The 21,703-nt window shown below is 57.1% G+C and overlaps 1 protein-coding gene across 5 annotated transcripts; it reads right to left on the reverse strand.

Annotated features, from left to right (window-relative positions):
* Positions 1–124: 124 nt before the first annotated feature.
* CBX7 (chromobox 7) lies at positions 125–21,085 on the reverse strand. 5 transcript variants are annotated; one of them, XM_082350829.1, is made up of 6 exons: positions 20,799–21,085; positions 18,487–18,530; positions 10,575–10,640; positions 6,487–6,553; positions 3,761–4,112; positions 125–3,364 (listed from the first exon to the last, which is right to left on the reverse strand). In XM_082350829.1, the coding sequence occupies exons 1-6, from the start codon at positions 20,865–20,867 to the stop codon at positions 3,210–3,212; spliced, it is 753 nt and encodes a 250-aa protein (XP_082206955.1). In that variant the 5' UTR covers positions 20,868–21,085; the 3' UTR covers positions 125–3,209. The 5 variants fall into 5 exon arrangements, with proteins under 5 accessions (XP_082206955.1, XP_082206957.1, XP_082206958.1 ...); XM_082350831.1 differs by having other exon boundaries at positions 125–3,367; positions 3,761–3,935; positions 20,799–21,083; XM_082350832.1 differs by having other exon boundaries at positions 125–3,367; positions 3,761–3,833; positions 20,799–21,082.
* Positions 21,086–21,703: the final 618 nt, after the last annotated feature.

Below are 21,703 nucleotides of genomic sequence, written 5' to 3' on the forward strand. Positions count from 1 at the left end.
CTATGTACTGCCAAGATGGCTCCGGGGGGGTCTGGGAGGTCTGGAGGGCTCACCCCCAGGGCTGCAGCTCTTTTCTCGGCACAGCTGTGACACCATCACAAGCAATGATCGGATGCCCAAGAGCTTTTTTTCAAAATCATCTTTAATGTAGTTTTAATATTTTTTTGCCTCATTTACCAGATAAATCATCTAAATAAATAGATGCTATACAGTCTCTTACCAATATCAGTACAAAAATAAAACCACGCTCTGCATCTGCTCTAGCTCTCCCCGCACACACTCACTCTGAAACGGTGTGTGCTTGGAATCGACTCGCGCCCCCAACCCCTCCCAAATACATTCATTTAGTCTGAACAAAGCTCGGACGCTCATTCTGTGCAAAGGAAGCGTTCTTGTGCTGAGACCCGGAGGCCAGGCTGGCCAGTTATAAAGCAAAAGCGAAACCACCTGACAAGCCAAGCGCCCTCCCCCAGGGCAGGAGCCAGGGGGAAGCCGGTGGAGGGACCACCATCCTAAGAGCGGTGGTGATTCCAGAGTGGCCCGCAGCATTACCAGGGGCCGCGCCACGGGCGGAGAATATGCCCCTCGCCCCACCCCACAGCAAAAGAAAAGTACCAACCGGTCTCTCTACATTCAAAACAGGTGGGGCTGGGGGAAGGAAAGGCAGGTGGTCCAACTTTTTCAACGCCCACCCCCAAGTGAGTACTGGCCTTCTCGGGTGGCAGCGGGGTGGGAGGTCGCGCCCGCCTTGCCCCCTCTCACCCCAAGGCCCTCTGGGACGCTCAGGGAGGGAGGAGTCCTGCAAGGTCACTTCCAGCCCCTCACAGAGGTCACCGTCCTGGGTCCTGGGCAGGAAGGTCCTAACAGCCTACAGCCCTTCCCCCAGGGAGCCTCCGCTCCCAGGTCCGGCCCTCCAGAGAGCAGGGCGCCCTGCGGGCCGTGAAGGCTGAGCGAGAGGCTAGAAGTGCTCCTCTGCGGCAGCTGCCTCATCCCACACGAGCCCCCAGACCCGCAAACTACAAAGACAGCTCTTCAGAGTGACGCAGGAGGAGGCCACATGTCCCCTGGGGGCTGGGGAGTGTGACTTCTCTTGGAAGCTGCCAGCCGAGTACCAAGCCAGGGCCCACAGCTTTCTGTCAGCGTGACACCCCTGCCCACCACCCTCCCCTCTGCCGGGAGCCCCTGATCTGGGACAGCTTCCCACTCAGGCTGCCCTTCCCCTCCCCAGGGTCCCATAGCTGGGCAGGTTCCCCGCTGCCCCTCCTCTCCCTGGTCCACCCCCAGACTCCCCTAGACACAACCCCCTAGCCTGGGGGTGAATCAAGTCATGGGGTGGGGGGGAGGAAGCCATCCCCCAATGGAAGCACTGAATTGACCCTGGACAACAAAGGATTAAGGAGGAAGGGGAGACAGACACTCAGGGATCTGGGATCTTGCCAGCAAGGCACCCCAAACAAAAATGGGGTGCAGGCTGTCTTTGGTTTGGGAACTTGGGAAGAAGGGGTCTGGGGGAAGAACTGCCCTAGTCGAGCCTCAGCAGGATTCTGCCCACTTCCTCAGGACAAAGCAGAGCGTGGAGACAGCCCTGGGGGAGGGACCTGAGTGCCTGGTCTGACAACGGGGAGAGGCGAAGGGGTCAGCCTTTCATTTGCTCCCCTGGTGCCCACCCCCAGTCTGGCTTTTTCTCCCCCGCAGGACCAGGACAGGGGAGACGTCACTGCTTACTGCCAGGGGAGCCACTAGTCCACAGGGCACGTCTGTGCAAACCACAAACAGAGCGCCCCTCTTCTGGCAGACACAGGCCCCTGCCAGGGTGGGGGGCTCGTGCACAGCCTGACCCATCGCCCACTACAGCCCGACCACAGGAAGACATGGCAGAGGTCCCGCCGCAGAGAAGCAAGGTTAGTCCCAGCTGCAGCACTGAGGGTGGATGGGGGGGAGACCCAGAATGGAAGGAGGAAGGGTGTCAGGAGTCGAGGGCTGCCCTGAGAAGGTGGTGGGACGCTTCCTCCCTCCCTGACCACCCACGCCCATGTCTGGTTGGCTGAGTTGAAGGGGAGAGCAGAAAAAGAGGGGAGACAGAAGGGCTGGAAATTCACCTGAGTCAGAGAGAACAGGAGCCCCGGGGGTGGGGGGGACAGGGCACAAGTGCCGCAGAGCTCGCGCCGGTGCACAGCACACACGCACAGGCTTGCACGCCTGTGGCTGCCCAGGTGACACCACAAGACTGCATCGGCACGCCTGGAGCGTCGGAGGCCATCCGGCTGCCCCCGGCCGGAGCCTTGCCCTCCACTGACAGCTATCCACGCTGACTCGGACAGGTCCCGTCAGGCGAAGTGCTGTGCAAGGTGGGATGAGCGGGGCTGCCTAGAGCAAGCTCTTCTGCGCTGTGAATCACTCCCCCCCCATCCCCCCCACCCCGTCCACCTGGTCAGGAGGCTTGCAAGACCCACTGCACACGTCTGCGGACCGGCGCGTGCAGTCACGAGGGCGCGAGGGGTGGTGTGCACACACCTGCGGGGCTGGGTGTGCAAGTGAGCGGTCTGCACGGGCCAGGTGATGGAGCTGGGGCGGGTGGCTCTCGGCAGAAGGGGCTTAGCTGGCAGCTGCCCCCAGGGGAAAGGAGAGACCTTTCTGAAGGGGTGGGACGAGCCCAGCAATCTCAAACCCTTCCCAGCCCCTTAGCTCTGTGACCCAATCACTTTTGGTCAAAGCCAGCCTCCATATCCCCCCGCAAAGCTGGAGTGGAAAGTTAAAAATAAAGACCCCTCCCCAAACACACACACACACAAAAAGGCAAAGGGGAAACCAACCAGAAAGGCTGGGGTGGGCTACTTAAGGGGAGGGTTCAGGCCTTCCCATCCTCCTTTAGTCCTGGGGACCAGCTGCTGTCTCTCTAGAGAAGAATGGTGATGGAGGTGTCCGGGGGAGGCTGGTCCTGTCCCCATCCTACCCTGGAGATGGTACCCCAAGTGACAGAGCAGTGCCAGGCCTCCCCAGGCCCAGCCCTGACACAGACCCAAGGCTGCCCTGTAAACGTCCGTACAGAGAAAGGGGCGGGGCGGTGGGAGAGTGTTGGGATCTTCCCCCCTTCTCCTCATCAATGTTTCTTTAAATAAAATAATTACCCACCCCAACCCCTCCCCATTTCTGGAAGTCCCCACCCCAAGCCCAAAAGAAAACAGTTTAAGAAGAGTAAAAATGGTGATTCAGAACTTCCCGCTGCGGTCTCGGAAGAAGCCCTCAGCTGCCTGGGCCTCGCGGAAGGTGACGGTGATGGAGTTGGCGGTGATATCGGTCACTGTCACTTCACTTGAGGGGAGCGTGGGTGTCCAGGAAGGGGGCCCCTCGGCCAGATCTGCATCTGCTGCAGCCATGGGACAAAGACACACAGACAGACGGGGGACAGCGTTAGCAACAAGGTGGGGAAGGTGGGCGTGGGTGGCAGCTTGTCGACCACCTCCCACCCCACCCCCAACACCTGATCGTCTTCTGAGTCTCCAGCCAGGTCAGGGCCTAGTTCAAGGCTGGACACACAGGAAGACGTCACTACATGTACCTTCCCTGGCTGGACACGAACTCATCCTGAGCGGGACCACGGAAAGAGCTCTGGGCTTGGTGCCAGGGGCCCTGCGGGCTATGTGGCCTCAGGAGCGCCCAGGCCCTCTCTGGGCACTGGACCAGCTGGACCTGATGCCTCAAGGGGCCCTTCCAGCTCTGAGGGTCCCTGGGTCTGAGCCTCGGGGCTGGGCCGCCTTACCCTCCTCTTCAGGGGGCTGCTCAGCAGGCTCCCACTCGCTGGCCGCCTGCAGGACGTCCGGGGCCGGTGACTCCTGCAGGAAGAGCTCCCGTCGATGGCTGTGACTCTCCAGGTTGGGCCCGCGGGGCGGGAACTTCTTGCGTGAGAGCCGCAGGTACTTGTGGGCCTTGCGGGGCTTGCGGAGCGGGAAGGGCAGGGTGGGCACCAAGGGGCCCTTGTCCACCAGCTCGGGTGCCCCCGCCTTGACCACCCCCTCGGGGCTCCCGCTGCCGAGTGGGCGCGTCAGGGAGAAGCAGAGCTTCTCCTTGCCCTTGGCCTTGTGGGAGCTCCGCAGGTCCATGCTGTACAGCCGCTGCGGGGGCAAGCCAGGGCACGGCGGATCAGCCCTGCCCTCCCACCCACTGCCGCGCCTTTGCTCGTGCTGGTCCTCCCGCCCGGGGTCCCCTTCCCCGTGTTTCAGGGCTCAGAGCCAGCCAGCACCCCGCCCCGCACCCCAGCCCAGAGCGCTCCCCTGACCAGCCCCAGCGCCAGGGCCTGGCCCAGCTCAGCCTTCCTCTTGGCCTCACAGCGCGGCCTCATCTCCCAGGGCCCTGTAAGTGGCTCAGGGACGGGGCCTCAGGGCACGTTCCTTTGGTCCACAGCAGAGGCACACAAGCGGTACAAAATGAAAACTGACCAACAAAAAACACACCTGCATTTCTGAGGCAGATAAATTAAGGAGTTATTCTTCATTACAGGGAAGGAATCTTTGCTTCTAAAGAACCCCCAAAGCTGAAACGGCCAGCTCGCTAGGGAAATGGTGTGAGGCACAGGGCTCTGAAGTTTCCTGGGGCAAGTCGACCAGGGGTACACATAGCACTGGGGTGCACCATGTCACCCAGCCACAGGAAGGTCTGCCAGCAGCCTGCAGACACCCCTTGATTCCCCCAGGACTCTCCTGGGCTCTGAGCCGCAGGGTGGCCCTGTCTGGGTCCAGACCTCTGTTGCCCTGCCTCTTTCTTGCTTAAATGGGCTGGAGGGCACATTCTTCTGCCATTCAAAGACTGAAGTTTTATAATTTGTGCATTTGTCTTACTGACTTTGGGGGGAAATTTATACAAACCCAAGAAAGATCCTTGGTGCTAAGATGTTGCGGGGGCCTGGATCACTCTGGGACAGTAGCTTCTCCTGCTACCTGTCACCAGAGGCCAAGAGCTCCCAGGAAGAAAGTGAGGCCAGCAGATAGGACCTGTAGGTCAGACATCTCAAGTTGGGGGCAGAGATCACATGTGCAAGTTCCATTCCTCAGTCCCACTAGCTAATCCCCATCACTCAGCATGGGGTGCAGGTTGTCATGGTGATGGGAGGAGAGCTGAACTGGGAGGAGATTGTGAAAATACTGCAATGCTAAGAGGGCTTATCCCATATGCAACTTTATCAAAACCCACCCCTTTAGCCTGGCTCGTATACCATCACAGGCCTAGTAACTCTCATACAGTTCTGTCCTTCTCTATCTCACCATGGCAGAATTACAGTTACTAACTAACGGGTCCAGGAGCACCAGGACTCAGATCTGGGTTCTAATCCAGCTGTGTGACTCTGGATGGAATGGACAGGAGGCTGGACATGGCTCACACTGCACGTGGACCAAGAAGCCTTATTTTTTTGGCTTCAAATTCCCGGGTGGGCCTTATTAAATTAAGGACAGCAGGTATTCTTATCATCCCGATTTCACAGATGAGAAAACTCAAGCTCAGAGATTTGCCTCAAATCACATAACTACATCACTTCAGACTCCATCCTCTTTTCAGTGCAAACCAGTGAAAGTAGCAAAGTGCCCCCAGGACCTGGGTAACACGGGCTGCCAGTCTTGTGGCAGAGGGCTTCTCCTCACTCAAAATGACACATTTCTAGGGACTTCTCTGGGGGCACAGTGGTTAAGAATCCGCCTGCCAATGCAGGGGACACGGTTTGAGCCCTGGTCCGGGAAGATCCCACATGCCGCGGAGCAACTAAGCCCGTGAGCCACAACTACTGAGCCTGCGCTCTAGAGCCCCTGAGCCACAGCTACTGAGCCCGCGTGCTGCAACTACTGAAGCCCGCGCGCCTAGAGCCTGTGCTCCGCAACAAGAGAAGCCACCGCGATAAGAAGCCCGCGCAACGCAACGAACAGTAGCTCCTGCTTGCCGCAACTAGAGAAAGCCCGCATGCAGCGACCAACACCCAACGCAGCCAAAAAAAATAATAATAATAAAAAATAAATTAAAAAAAAAAATTTAAAAAAATGACCCATTTCTAGACCATTCCAAGGCTATGGTTCTAGAATTCTATGAATCTCCTTTTCTTGGATTCTAAAATTCCAGACTCCCCTGCTTCCTCAATTCTAAAGTTTATGCTTCTAAGATTCTCAAATACTACAATTTTGTATTTTGGGGACTTTGAGCATCAAGATTCTAAGCTTTCAAAATTATAGGATCCCGTAAGCCACACATCCACCCTCCCTCCCTCCACAGTACCTCCAACCCACGGTGTCTTCCAGGGGCACCAGCCCCACATTCTGACTTTTCCCAACTCCTCCCATTGAAACTTACCCACTAAGTGCCCTGCCCCACCCCACAGTGTCCTGGGTGGAGCCGAGGAGGGTTAGTGGTTCAGCAGAACTATCCACTGCAAATGCACGGGTGGGCAGGGGCTGGTGGGAGGAGCAAGGGGGCCCTGTGGGTGGGCACCAGAGCTGGTGGGGTTACCTGCAGCAGAAGCCGCTTGGGTTTCGGACCTCTCTTCCTATACCCCGATGCTCGGTCTCTCTCCTCCCTGGGGTGCAAAGCAGATGGCAGAACAAAAGGAAACACTGTTGACATTTAAGGGAAAGTAAGGCATCCGCTCCACCCAGCTCTCTGCTGTCTACGGGGGAGGGGGACACCCTCCACAGGCCACCCCCCAATCCTGGGGTAGGGCTCCTCACTTTAGACCGTAACAATGGGGTCGTGTGTTCAACTCCCAGGGCTGCATCTTCCCATCTGACTAAAGGTGAGGGCACAGCGACTGGTCCCAGTTGCTAGAGGTGGGACTCGGGGGACATCTCCAAAAATATGTGGGTCTTCACGGCCCCAGGGTCATGCCAGACCTCTGCTCTACGTGCACTGGGAACAGCCCCCAAAACAATGTAGTTCCAGTTTCCACTCTTAGGAGACTTCTATAGAAACCTGTCAATTGAATTTGCCTTGAATGCCTCAGGCAGACTGATGAGAATGGCCACGAGTCCTTTCGCATGCGAAGTTCTGCCCAGCCCTCCCCCCACTCTGGCATCTCCACGAACCTGGTGGGGAGGACAGGCTCCCATTTGTCTGTATCGTCTGGTTGGGGAAGGGGAGAAAATCTAGCCTGCATTCAGTCCCCGGTAGATGCCAGACTCTCTGCCAGATGCCTTCCTCACATCACAAACATACAAGGCACAACCTGAGGACGCAGACAAAGCCACACACAACACACAAGACAACACGCCAGAGACCCCAACAACGTGCTGGAAGTGATGGGACAATTCAAAGTCGTTTCATTCTGTTTCACTTCATTCCATCATGCTGTCTGTGGCCTTGGGCCAGTCTCTCAGTCTGAGCCAAGCTAAGCCAGTGCATCCGTGGAGCCTGTTTCCACTGTTGGTCCCTCCTCGAGGCAGTGGCTGCCACCCCCTTCCAGACATCAGACTCCAGGGACGCTGGGGGGAGGGCTCTCCCTCCCTCCCCACGGAGTCAGCTTCGGCAGGTCTGCCGTGGGGCCCTAGAACTAGCATTCGAGAGAAGCACCCAGGGCGTGGGATACCCACACCAAGACAGGCCTCCCAAGCCCTGGAGGGTGAGAACCTTAACTCAGAAGCCGGTGCTGGGCGCCAGGACACCCTGTTCCAGGCCCAGCTCTACCTGACCCACAGGAGACCTTGGCTGGTCACTTTCCCTCTCTGGTCCTCAGTTTTCTAGTCTGGAGCAAGAGCTTCCCTTCTCAGCTGGTCCCCGGGGCTCCTGGGAGGAGTGAGAGAGGCCCCTGGCATTTCTCAAAATGGGGGGTAGAAAGACTAAAATAATAAAGAGGAAGAGAAGGAGGAAGTAGAGACAGGGAAAAAGGAAAGGGCCTTGAGGGAAAAGAATAAGAATAATGTGTCTTTATTATTTTTGTATAAGTGTTATTTATTATTATTTTTATTATTATGTCCTGCACACTTTGTACAAGGCACTGCTCTCAATGCTTTAACCCTCACAGCCACCCTATGAGGGAGGCACAGTTTCTATCCTCATTTTATAGCTAAAGCACAGAGAGGTTAAGTCATTTGCCCGATGCTACAATTCTGACAGCTTCTGCCACTGGTGAAGATGCTGAGCTCTGGGCTCCAGGCCGGGCGAGGTCAGGCCTGGGGGCCCAGTCAGGGCCAGCGGGGCAGGCCTGCAGCCCAGGCCACATGACCTGGCTTCCCATCTGTAGCACCCCTGCTCCTGCCCTGCAACCGGGGGAGTGGGGCGGGGGGGGGGGGCTTCCATTCTGTCCAGTCCTTACCTACCCAGGGCCCATCAATGTCCAGGGCTGTGGGGATCGTGGTCCCACAAGCCCTCAGTGCCCCACTGGCCCCTCCCAGGATGCAGGGACTCCCCATTAGAGCCCCCTGGCTCGACTCCTTCTGAGTCTCTTAAAAACCCTGCAAAGCAGGTGTTAAAATGGTCGTCACCCCGCTTCCATCTCCTTCTCACCAAGACCCAGAGAGAAAGAGGAAGTCAAATCACACAGTGGGTCTGTAGAAATCCCCAAGCTTCTCATTTGTTCCTTAACTACGGACTTTTCTGACTCACTGAAAGCAACATCCGAATCCTCTACCAGGACTCACAGGGCCCTCCCTGAGCTGCACGCCCACTCCTTCAGCTGCCCCTGCCCCTGCCCCTGCCCCTCCCCCAGACGCCCCACCCCTGCCCAGCTCACACCACTCCAGCTGGCCACACTCAGAGCCACGCTTGCCTCCATGCAGTTCCTCAGCCCAGGGCCTCTGCATCACTTTCTTGGGTGCTCTTCACCTGGATGGTCTTCTCTAAAATAACCTACTGGGGTCCTTCCCTCACTTAGCTCAGGTCTCTGGTCAAACGCCACCACCTAACCATCCCACTGAAAGCAGCGGCCCCGTCCCGACCCTGTCTGTGCGGCAGTCAGCACGTCGGCATCTACACACTTACTGGTGTACTTTTCACTGCAGGTCTCCACACTGGAATGTAAGCCCCACGAGGGCAGGGACATTTGTTGGTTTTGTTCCTTGCTGTGCCCCAGTCCCTGGAACAGTGCCTGGCACACAGTAGGACCTCAATAAAGATTTGTTGAACAAATGGAAGAATGAACTAGCTGACCTCTAATTACCATCAGGAAGACATCTGCCCGTGTGTGCCCACACCTAATGGTTTGCGGAGTGCTTTCACACGCCTTTCCTCCCCATGAGAGCCCTTGAGGTCAGCACTGTTCTCCCCATTTCACAGACAGAGAAGCTGAGGCTCAGAGAGGAAAAAGGCCCTGTGCAGCACCTCACAGCTGGCGAGTGGAAGAGCCAGGATTTGATCCAGGCCTTTGACACCTGCCCAATGCTCTCCTTACCACAATCCAGGACATTCCACAGGGCTCTCTCAGTGTCACAACCCTTTTGGATCAAGGCCCCACCAGCACTCGGGAACCAGAAAGAAGTTGTGGGACAGGAACACTGTGATTTTTAAAGGAAAGAGCAGTGGGAACGTTTCCTTCGAATCAGCAGCGGGAGACCTCCTGTGGGAGAAGCGATCAGAAGGGGGCGAGGAGGGGCAGCGGAACAGCATCGCTGGGGCTCGGGAGCCCCACCCAGGTTAAGCCCTGGTTGGGCTGCCTCCCAGCGGTGAGGACCCTGGACAAGCCCCTTAGCTCGTCAGAGCCTCGGTCTCCTCATCTGTCAAATGAGACCCTCATCCCTGTCTCAGGCGGTTACTAAAAGGAACTAAATAAAAATGACTTTATAAAACGGTCCCGCACTGTACAGGGTCGATGGGCTGGGGAGAGGCAGAAAGATTGGGCAGCCTGCTGGCAGGGAGGCCAGTAACGCTGGGGCTCGTGCAGCAGACGGGAATGGCTAGATTATGCTCAACAGGCCCTCCCACCAGGAGAAACAGCATTTTTGGCAAAAGCTCCCCGCTAAGGTGTGCCATCACGGCCCATCGGACGAGCTGCCAATCACTAACCAACCCTTGGAAGAGCACTTGCAGCAGAGCACTGGCAGACACGGCAGTCTGCGACCTGGAGGCAGCTTTGCCCGCGGCCTCCCAGCTAGGAGGCAGCCAAGCAGGAGGGACCGGAACCCAGGTGTCCTGGCTCCAAAGCCACACTTCCTCCCCTGGCCTTTCTTGAGAGCTTCAGCAAACTGGGCGAGAGGACCTGTAGGGGGGAATCTCCCTCTGGCCCATCACCGGGCATGACTGATACTGCTGCCCCTCACACGCGCGGCATCTCTACGCCCATTTTCACCTTCTTCACGGCAACTGAAACCCCTGCCTTCTGGAGAAATCGGGGCAGGTGCTGTTGGGGGTGGCCTACAACAGCAGAGAGACAGAGGCCTGGGGTTGTTAGCGGAGTGGCTGACATCACCCAGCAGCAGGAAAGGGACAGGGCCCTCGGCTGCCCTGGGACCTGGCGCCCAGCACCTTCCCCCAGCTGCGGACAAGACCCGGCAGTCCCTGCCAGACCCCTGCCCCCAGTGACCCTGGTTCGGAGCCAAGCCAGCAGCAGCTCCCTATGCAACCTCAGAGCCTGCCTTCCACCCAGCCCCCTGGAAGGCTGAGCCCCTTACTTCTCCTCATAGGCCATGACCAGGCGGGGGTCCAGGATGTGCTCCTCCGGCTCCCACGTGCTGTACCTGGGGAGAGAGACAAGAGGTCAGAGCTGGCCTGCCCCCCACCCCGCCACCCGCCACTCAGAGGCCACAGCTGCTCCATCAGGGCCCACTTGCCTGCAGGACTTTGCCCCTTCCTGATCCAGTGTTAACTGTCGCCTAATCCCATGAACTGTCCCTGGCTACCAGGGTAGGTCGGAGGCCTCCTGGGGGCTTGCATGACACCAGAACTCCCCTCATTCTGAGCACTGATCACACCACTCTATAAGTGATTGCGTCCAACTCCGGACTAGATCCCCATGTTCACTTCAGGTGAAGAGGGCAGGCCCCATATGTCCCTGGATTCCCTTCCTATGAGAGGCAAGAGCACGTGGTGAAGAGCAGCGGCTCTGGAGCCAGACTGGCTGGGGTCAAACCCCAGCTCTGCCCTGGCTAGCTGTACAGCTTTAAACAATTTGTTCAGTGTCTCTATGCTGATTTCCCCATCTGTAACAGTCTCTTGTGCTGATTAAACATGTTCATGTATCTAGGTGCTTAGAGCAGCGCCTGGTGCACAGGAAGTGCTCTGTGCTTATTACTGTCACCACCCCTAGCCCCCCTGATGCCCCAGCCCCAGTGGGCCCTCTGCCCAGGCTGAGCTGCCCCCTCGCTCCTTGGAACACATCTGCACCATCAAGGCCAGGTCTGAAGTCCCCTTCTCAGGCGGGGCCTGGCACACAGCAGGAACTTGGTAAATGTTCAGTGACTGAATGGTACAGTGATCCTACAGCAGGCCCCTAGGTCTTTCCACGAGGAACCTTCCAACACTCCCAGGCCAGACAGCATTCCCTGCTGGGACAGACCTGGGCATTTCCATCCTCCTTTCACCGCAGGATTATTTACTTAGTATCTGCCTTTAAATTAGCTCACTTGGGAATTCCCTGTTGGTGCAGAGGTTAAGAATCTGCCTGTCGGGCTTCCCTGGTGGCGCAGTGGTTGAGAATCTGCCTGCCAATGCAGGGGACACGGGTTCGAGCCCTGGTCTGGGAAGATCCCACATGCCGCGGAGCGACTAGGCCCGTGAGCCACAATTGCTGAGCCTGCGCGTCTGGAGCCTGTGCTCCGCAACGGGAGAGGCCGCGATAGTGAGAGGCCCGCGCACCGCGATGAAGAGTGGCCCCCACTTGCCGCAACTAGAGAAAGCCCTCACACAGAAACAAAGACCCAACACAGCCATAAATAAATAAATAAATAAATGAATAAATAAAATTAAAAAAAAAAAAAGTCATATCCATCATTCCACTTGATGTGAGTAGTTTGTTAAAAAAAAAAAAAAAAAAAAGAATCTGCCTGTCAATGCAGGGAACACGGGTTCGAGCCCTGGTCTGGGAAGATTCCACATGCTGCTGAGCAACTAAGCCCGTGGGCCACAACTACTGGGCCTGCGCTCTAAAGCCCGCAAGCCACAACTACTGAGCCCATGTGCCACAACTACTGAAGCCCGCGTGCCTAGAGCCCGTGCTCTGCAACAGGAGAGGCCACCACAATGAGAAGGCTGCACACTGCAACACAGAGTAGCCCCACTCTCCACAACTAGAGAAAGCCCGCATGCAGCAACGAAGACCCAACGCAGCCATAAATAAATAAATAAATAAATAAATGTATGTATAAAAAAAATTAGCTCGCTTTTTAAAAACATTTTATTTTAAAAGCAAACTCTTTATGACTTCCATAAGTGGAAAAACCAGGATGACTCATCATAAACAGATGCTAATACATAAAAAAATTTTAATTAAAAAACATATATATGGGGATTCCCTGGTGGCGCAGTGGTTAAGAATCCACCTGCCAATGCAGGGGACATGGGTTCGAGCCCTGGTCTGGGAAGATCCCACATGCCACAGAGCAACTAAGCCCATGCGCCACAACTACTGAGCCTGCGCTCTTGAGCCCGTGAGCCACAACTACTGAGCCCATGTGCCACAACTACTGAAGCCTGCGCGCCTAGAGCCCGCACTCTGCAACAAGGGAAGCCACTGCAATGAGAAGCCTGCGCACCGCAACGAAGAGTAGCCCCCGCTCGCTGCAACTAGAGAAGGTCCGCGCCCAGCAACAAAAACCCAACGCAGCCAAAAATAAATAAATTTATTTAAAAAAAAAAGAAAATCATTAAAAAACAGTCAAGTCCTGAGAACTGTTTTAAAAAAAATATATATATATATACATATATATATATGTATGGGTGTATGTATATGCATGCATACAAATACACATATAATCATAAAAATACATTTGTATGTCTATGTATGTACATGGGTGTGTGTAAACAAAACCAAAGCAACGGATTGTGATTCTGGCCAAGACTGCACCCAGGACTGCTGGATAAGAAGGGAGATGAGGGAATTTCCTGGTGGCCCAGTGGTTAGGACTCCGAGTTTTCACTGCCAAGAGCCGGGGTTCAATTCCTGGTTGGGGAACTAAGATCCCACAAGCCACGTGGCACAGCCAAAAAATAAATAAATAAAGGAGGGAGGTGAGGAGGTATCAGGGAAGTATTGCGAGGCAGAGAGAGGCCAGGCAGAGCCCCTGCCCCTGCTGCCATCTACCAGCCAAGTTTAAACTTTCATCTTCAACCATCCTGGTTACTGTGAAACCTAAAAGTAGTCCAATCAATATTTAAACAACAAGCTGCCCAAGGACAGAACCCTTCTTTCCTTTCTTTCACTGACACTTCTGCACACTTACTTCGTGTCGGGCCCCGTGGACTCAGCAGTGAAGGTCCATGCCCTGAGTGCCACACGCCCAGCCTGAGCAGGCACCATCACAGCTCCTTTCCTTTGCACGTGCTGTGCTCTCCTCCTGGAGGGCCCCCTTCCTCCAGTGAACCCTTCATCCTTTAAAAGTCAGGTCCTTATAGCTTTTCCTGACATCCTCTCCAAGCTGTCCTACTCCCAGCAGAATGAACCCTCCCCTCAGCTGCTCTCCAAGGCCTTATTATCGCACTTGGCACCTGCCATCCTTATTGGTGAATCATCCTTATTGGTGAATCAAGCTGGTGTCCTGGCTGGCAGGTTGTAACGCCTCGCCAGAGTGCCCAGCCCAGCCCCCAGCCCCCAGGTGTTCTGGGAATGGCTGCAGAAGCCACTGAAGAGTTTTGCTCACCCTGGAGAAATGCTGAAAGAGATTTTTTTTTATAGTTTGGGTAAAGCCCAAACTGAAAGCAACCAGAAGTTGGCAGACTTCAAACCTTCCTCCCCTCCCCCAAACAACGGTTGAATTTCCTCGACTGTAACTAGTAAGAAGAGAGGGGGAATTCTGTGTTCCTCCAGTGTCCTCTGCCTGGCCCTCCCTTCTTCTCTAGCTGTGGAAGTTTCTCTTCAGTGCTCTAGTCCTCTCTGCCCTGCCCACTTCCCTGCCCACTTTTTGTTGATGTAGCTGCTCTGTGGTTCCTGGCAAGTCCCTAACCTTCTCTGTAGTTCAGTTTCCTCATCTTAAGAATCACCACCACCACCACCGTAACAGCAAGGTGCCAAAGCAGACTACTGCAAGGACGCATCCATTCCTTATAACACCCTTATGAGGTAGATTACAGATGTTACAAATGAAGAAACTGGGGCAGAGAGGTTAAGCATCTTGCCAAGATCACCGAGCCAGTAAGTGGCCAATCTGTGGTCAGAACTCAGTTGAATCTTGGCCACCCTCTCCCTTTGGATCTCTCACACGTCGAGGTAAATGGCCCCCCACCGGGCTGTGACGTCCATAGGAGAGGGGCACAGTCTGATTGGCCACGTCTTCAGCGTCTGACCCGGGGCTTGGCACACAGTGGGTGCACAGAAAGGGGAAGACTTGGCAGCTGGAGGCCTGGCCCCGTTCGGTGCTGCGGAAAGGCGGGCGGGGGGCGTTGCACAGGCGCCTCACCCTCTCGGACACCCCGGCCCTCCTAAGCAGCAGGCCATCAGCGGCCCTCCGCAGTGTGGGGAGCCAGAAGCCATAGCGAGGGCAAACACGCTTTGCGAACAGCCGGGGGCAGGCAGGACAGGAGGGCGCACCCGGCGAGGCCCGCGGCCTGGGAGACTTCGGAGGTTCGGTCTCCGGGCCGCCGGCTGGGCGGGAACCGAGCGTGGCGGACAGAAGGCTCCACAACGCAGCGCCATGCGCCCCGCCCCCCAGGGGTCGGGCAGCCGCGCGTGCACACGCACGCACGCAGCGCGGGGGCGTGCGCGCCAGATTACCCGGCCTACTGATGGGGGGCGGGGCGGGGGCGGGGACGGCGCGCGCCGGCTCCGAGGTAAACACGACCACGTGACCGCCGCCCCGCCCCCGCCCCCCGAGCCGGGGTAAACAGGCTCGCGGCCGCCCCTCCTGGGCCCCGCCGCGCAGGCTCCCGCCGTGCCGGGGGCGGGGCGCCCTGCAGAGCCAGGCCCGCCCCAGCCCCCGACTCCGATTTAGAGTCACCCAAATGAGAAGCAGCGCGGCGGACTCCCGAAGGCGGCGGTGAGCAAGTGACTCCGCTGCTCGGGCCTCCGTTTCCTCATCCGTGAAGGGAACCTACCAATAGTCCCTGTCTTTTAGGGGTGATGTGACGATTAGATGTGTTAAGCCCCATAAAGCACTTAGAGCAGTGTGGTACATAATAAAAGCAAACAAGCATTTATTAAATCAATATCAAAAGCCTGGAGAGCGCAAACACACACCTGCCAGGGCCAAACCGAGGACTCTGTGTTGCCACTACTCAACCTGGCCTTGGAGGAGAAAGAAGAGCCTCCTCTGCGTCTGGCACTGTTACGAACCCTATCTTGTCTCAGGCAGCCTTCCACAGGGCTCCGTGAGGCTAGGGCCCCATTTTACAGGTGGGGAAATGGAGGTGCCCGTAGTTCAAATCGTCCCACCTTTATGACCTGGGGCAAGGACGCCTCTGCTGAGGGTTTCTGTCTCCCCATCTGTACAATGGGTTGCCATTAGGCAATTACATGGGCCAATGCCTGATCTTAACAGGGGCTTACTGATAGGCAGCCTGGTTATTGCTGTACCCTGATTCACTGATAATATCACTACTGACGCTCTATGGAGGCGGTCCTCCCCACAAATGGGGTAGCATTCACAAGTGGGTAAGAATGGAGGGAAGGAAAGCGTTTCCAAAGAGGAGCAGCAGGGTCCTGGGCAGGCTGAGATGAGAGTGGGGTATCTGAGCATCTCTGTGGGGCTGACAGCATGTAGCTGATTATTTAACATCCTCTGCCCTGTGCCCCCAGCCCCTCCCTGTGCCATTTGCTGTTCCTTCCAGAACAAGCAAGATAGCTCCTCTGCCCCATCTGCTGGGGAGGAAGGGCAGTCATTTGTCTGCTGTTGGGGAGAGAAAAGAGGCAAAGCACCCAAAGGTTTAACAGGGGCCTGGCACAGAGTGAGAGTCCGTTTAAATCACGGCTTCTGTTATTAACATAAGCCTCCCTGCCCAGGGGGCAGAGGGTGCTGGGGAGCAGGAGAATCTGACTCCCCTCCCACCCAGGCTATCACTGCCCTAGCCAAGGCTCCCAGGCCTGCAGGGAGCAGCCTGCCCAACTACCTACTCCCCACCCTCTTTCTCAGCCTCTTCTTCAAGCAAGGCCCCCTGAGGAGGAGCGACTGAAGACCAAGAGGGTTACAGAGGAGCCCTGGTTCTCCTGCTTCTCCCTGTGACTGAACCTGTTTTCCCCCAAGTGAAGTGGGGTGGCACAGTGGATGACATGAAGTGGGCACCATGCTGCACCGGGTTGGCAGTTATATTATTGTATATAACTCCCCTCTCTGGGCCTCAGTTTCCCCATTTGAAAAATGAGAGGACTGATCTAAATGATTGCTAAGGCTACTTTGGGCTCCTGTGAGGAGCAGACGCCCCCAGACCCCTCTCCCGGCTGGGGGGAGACCTAGAAGCCTGAGCTGTGTAACTTACTATTAACAGCGAACGTCCACTAAGTGCTCGGTCTGGGCTAAGCATGCATCAGGTACTCTATATCCATCATCTAATCCTCACAACACTGTTGTACTGGAGGATTTATTCCAATTTGGAGATGGAAGCAGAAGTCCTGCCATGTTGGGGACTTGCTCAAGGGCTCCCAGCTGTCTAGCTGCGAGCCAGGCCAGGAACCCAGGATCAAAGTGTAGGCGAGCCAGAAATGCCCCAGGTCATCTGGCCAAACAGGGCTTCCAGAACTCCCTTGGAGGGGGGGGTGTCACAAAAAGCAGTCATGAGGGCCCATCTGGTGGTCTCAGCATGTTAGGAAACAAGTGGGCCCCAGGGTCAGGGGCACAGGCCAGGAGAACCATGGAGGGACTGCTCTTGGACTGCCAGGTCCTTCCCCTGACTGAAGCTCTGATGCGCAGACGTATTCATTCAGGATTAATAAAAGTGGGGGAAGGAACTTTAAATAGATAAAAACCTCGGTTTAGAGAAGGGAGTCTACAGAGCAGGAAAAACAGCCAACGGTGCCTTGAAGGCCAACAGGCTGGTGTCCCACTGAGACGCAATGCCTTCTGGCGCAGAAGCTAAGAGGGGAGTGAGTACCCAGGGAGTATGCCCACCCTGAACATCTTCCTTTTCTAGCTTTCCACCTCCTCTTACCAACCCCTTCACCCAGACCAGAAGCCCACCTTCATCTGCTCAGTGGAGGAGGGGATTATCCTTCAGTCCCAGGGGGTTTGGGAAGGGGCAGCAGGAATGGATGAATGCATGATCTGGTTAACCAGCCACCAACCCTAATCATCAGGATGCCTGCAGGCCATCCTGAACACACCCCCAGGCCTTCCACCCCACAAAGTGAAGGAGCCTGTGAGAAGAGACCAGGGCCTGGACTACTGGACCCATTTTGCAGAGAGAGAAGCTGAGGCAGCATGGCCTGTCTTCCTCTCTGCTGTCTCTCACCACCGCGTGTCCAAGACACTCCCAGGACCCAAACACCAGGTCAGCCCCCAACACCAGCACAGCAGAAAGCCCCTGGCAAAAAGAGCAGGGGCTCTGGACAGAGGGGGATTCCAGGAGTCAGTCTCTAGGAGGCAGGGCTGGGAGGTGGGGCACCCACAGACCAATGGGGAGGCCCCACGACCTGCTCCTTCCCTCCCCTCCCCCAACAACTCCCTGCTGGGAGGTGATTGGTTGGTGAGAAGGTTCCTGATTGGGCCTCAGCAGAGAGGTGGGGCAACTGGGAGAGGTCCTAGACCCAGCTCCCTGCCCCCGCAACTGGGAGATGGAGGAGGCACAGAAGAGATAGATACCTGAAGATGGAGAGGCGCAGTTCAACTCTCAACTCTGCTTCCACTTGCTGTGTGACCTAAGGCAAGCTGCTTACCTTCTCTGAGCCTGTTTCCTCATCTTTAGAGATCAGGACCACAGCTGCCTCACAGGGCTGTACAGGAGCCTGCTCTGTAGACTGGAGAGTGCTGTCCAAAGGCCCCTGGCCAGGCTCTGTCCCTAGCTGTATGGCACTGAGGACTCGTGCCCCACTGGCTAGACTTGTCTTGCCCAACCCCACAAACCCCCATCCGGCACTGTACTTGCTGCAGCTTGAGTGCCCCTCCACCTTGCAGGCAGCCATCTCTGAAGCCAAGATGCTGGGCCTTCACCTCCTAGGTGCTGGGAAAGGCCAGAAGCAGGGGAGCAGAGGGTCCCACCAGAAGATGGAGTGCAACACTGAATGGGGCCCATGAGAAGAGAAGCTGGGGCCCACCTTCACCCTCATGTGCTCCAAGCCCCTCTGCTGGCAGAGGGGAAACTGAGGCCCAGAGAAGAGGATGATTAATCAAGGTCTGCTGGCCAATTACTAGAGCAGCTGGAGTGAAAAGTGAGGCAGGAGAAAGGGTAAAAGGTGGATGGAAGGATGTACAGGTAGGCAGACAGACACACACAAAGGAGCCTTACTTTGGGGGCCATCCTTTCCACTTCACCAGATATTCGACTTTACCCTGGGAAGAAAGAGAGAAGCAGACACAGTGAGATACACAGATGCCCCTACGACCACTTGCACGACAGGCCCAATCCCCTCTGCAGACAGAAGTCCCCCAACACATACACACTGTCAGGGACACCCCCCACAAGATCCCCATCAACCAGAGATCCTCCAACTGACCGCCCCCCAGACCGTCCTCCCTACTAGAACACAGGAGTGCACTGGGCCCCAAGCACCTCTGGGGCTCCTGTGGCAGAAGCTTGGAGCCCATGTCACGTGTGGGGAAACCGAGACCGTGTGGGGATGTGCATGGCCAAAGACCCAGTGTCCAGTGTCCCAGGGCTAAGACCAAAATTCTCTTTCCTTTTTCGATTAGAAGACTCTCCAAGTCCTAGAATACTCCTCCCTGGCGTGTCCCACATGGCTCTAGCCCCATCAGCCCCCTCCCTGTGAGAGGCTGCCTCTGGGCCAGAGGTGACAGGTGAGTGACTCCGAGACTCTCAACTCACTCTCAAATCAAAAGACCCTGGCAGGGCCCCGGAGAAGGCTGACAAAGTCTCCACCTTGAGAAAGTGTGATCGCCCCTCCAGTAGAGGGGAGACAGAAAAGCAGTTTCTTTTTTCCCCTCCAGTAGAGGGGAGATAGAGCCAGGTTCCTCCCTTCCTCAAAGGTGACAGAGGCCTTTAAAAGTTCCCAGTCCAACCCCGTCTGATGGGTGATACTCCTCCACACTGGAACTCGAAGACCAAGATATGTCACCTCCTCAAAGAGGCCTGCCCTGGCCACCCTTCCCAACACCCTCCCTCCCGCCTTCCAGTAGTTCTCTTTCTGTGTGGCACACAGCCCCCTTGGAAAGCATCTGTATTTATTTCCTCTTCCACTGTGTGTCTCCGCTGCCAAAATGGCAGCTCCACGAGGGAAGGAGCTCCCTCCCCGGGGCTTAGAATGGTGCCTGGCGCACAGAGATCCTCAATAAATATATTTTGAATGAATGGCGAAAGGAATGCTGCTTCTCGCTCTCTGGCACTACCCCTCAGGCCCCATGTAGAAGCGGGTAATTACTGGACCTGCTGAGGCTACACTGTGTGGAAAACACTGGGCTTTGAGGAACAAATTCAAATCGAGGAAACCCCGAGGGAAGGGAGGAGGAGGGGCGACCCCAACTTGAAGATAGAGCTCAACCCCATTGGAGTTGGGGAAGAAAAGAAGGTCATGGCCCACCTTGACTGTCACCCTTAGCCCAAGATGCCGGGACTGAGTTTTCTCTCTTGAAAGATGAGCTGGCAAACAGCCAACTTGAGCTCCTGCTCTACACCCATCTCTAACTTGCTGTGTGACCTTGACCAGGTCACTTCCCCAGCCAGGGCCTCAGTTTGTGCCTTCGTCAAATGGGAGGAGGTGAACTCCAAGACCCCTCCCGGCCCTGCCGCTAGAGCCTGCCACGGGGCTGCAGGGAGGAGATAAGGGAAAAGGAGAGTGGTGAGTGCCCGGACAGGAACTTTCCCCAAAGACTTCCATCTCCAACCTCCAGTCTGGGGCCAGACCACTTTGCAGACGTGTGCACAGGAAATGTGCACGGCCAAAGCCCAGGCCCGAGGCGCGGGGACCGAACCTAGCAGAACAGATGGCTCCTTAAATTGCAGGGTGTATGTTTTGGAGGCGAAGGCAAAGGGGGAGGAGCTTTGAGGATGCCCCAGCGCCGTAGGCGGCTCCACGGAGCCGGCCGGGCGGGGCTGGGAGTTGGGGAGGGCAAGACAGAGGGGTGTGCACTGGAAGTGGGGGAGAGACGTGGAGGTGGGGGTGTGGAGGGGATCGAAGTCCAGCAGTTAGACTTAAGAGGCGGGACGACGCTTTTCCAAAGCTCCGCCTCCAACTTCAAAGGACTTGGCACCAAGAGTCCAGAGTCCTGAGTTCGAGACCCAGCTCCGACGCGAACACACTAGGCAAGCCGTTTCTTCAACTCGGGCCTCAGTCTCCCCATATTTAGAATGAGGGGAGGATGAGAAAGGATGGCGTTCAGGATCCCTACAGTCCGATCCTAACCTCTAGCTCTGGCGGACTCAGGTGCCCCCAGCATCCTGGGGCGACAACTTTTATTCTACTCTTCCTACAAGGTGGCGGGGGAAACTGAGGCACGGGCTGGGGATACGAGCCCGGCAGCGCGGGGCTGCCTGCCCACCTCCCCCGCCCCACTTTCTCCCTCGCCTCCAGCGCGGAGGGGACAGTGCTGGGGACAGGAGGGGACTCCACAGGGGTCCTGGGAGCCGCCCCCGGGCAGCCTCACCTTCCGCACGCGCTTCTTCCGGATGCTCTCTACGGCGAACACCTGCTCGCCGATGGCTGACAGCTCCATGCGGGGCGGCGGGCGAGCGGGCCCGGGGCCGGGCCGGGCCGGGCCGGGGGCGGAGCTGCGGGGCCGCGGCTGCGGCGCGCGATGCTCGGGCCGGCGGGGTCCCAGTCACCCTCGCCCGGGCGCGCACGCGCACGCGCGCACACCCCCTCGCGCTCCCTCACGCCGCCGACGTTCCATTTTTGAACCTGCGCAACGTTTTCCTCGGCGCGCGCGAGCCGGCGAGCGAGCGCGCGGGGCGGGGGCGGAGCGGGGGCTCGGCTCTCGCCGGGCAGGTCACGCCCCTTCTTCCTCGGCTCCGCCCCCCGCTTGGTCCCGCCCGCTCTGGAGCTCCGCCCCGCCTGGGCCGTCAGTAGCGCACGGCTCTCGGGATCCGCTAGCCCGCGGGACTTATTTGGCGCCGGCGCCGGTCGGCGCGGGGGTGGGACGAGATCTTAATACCCAGACGCGTTTCCTAAAGTCCTCCCGGTGACTCTGAGGGGCCGGAAACGGCATGGCCCCGGTTGGGCAGATGAGGACACGGGCAGAGCGGGGAGGCCATTTGCCTCACCTCCCACAAAGAATAGACGGAGTCGCGGCGCGGACCCTTGGGCGGCAGGAGGGCGGGGACGGCCAAGGTTTCCCAAGCTGTCCGGGCGTCTCAGCACAGTGGTCTCTCTAGATCCGGGCTCCGGAGCGACGTGGTTTGCCAGCCCTGAGCAGGCGCCTCCACGTATATCCTTCCGTCCGTCCGTCCGTCCGTCTGCAGGTGGTCGTGCTGAGATGCCCGGATCGCGCGGCCGCTGCCTCGAGGGCCCCGGCTAGGCAGTACTTGGCGGCAGGTGTGGCCGTGGCGGATC

The sequence above is a fragment of the Balaenoptera borealis genome, assembly GCF_965194805.1.
Source record: "Balaenoptera borealis genome assembly, chromosome: 13".
In the NCBI taxonomy this organism is placed as follows: domain Eukaryota; kingdom Metazoa; phylum Chordata; class Mammalia; order Artiodactyla; family Balaenopteridae; genus Balaenoptera; species Balaenoptera borealis.

Excerpts from the sequence above, each read along its gene's own strand:
- CBX7 (XM_082350828.1), bottom strand. The coding sequence starts at position 20,867 with ATGGAGCTGTCAGCCATCGGCGAGCAGGTGTTCGCCGTAGAGAGCATC. Across the intron at positions 4,113-6,486 it reads CCAAGCGGCTTCTGCTGCAG|CGGCTGTACAGCATGGACCT; the intron begins GTAACCCCACCA and ends TTGCCCCCGCAG. Across the intron at positions 3,368-3,760 it reads GCAGCCCCCTGAAGAGGAGG|CAGATGCAGATCTGGCCGAG; the intron begins GTAAGGCGGCCC and ends CCATGGCTGCAG.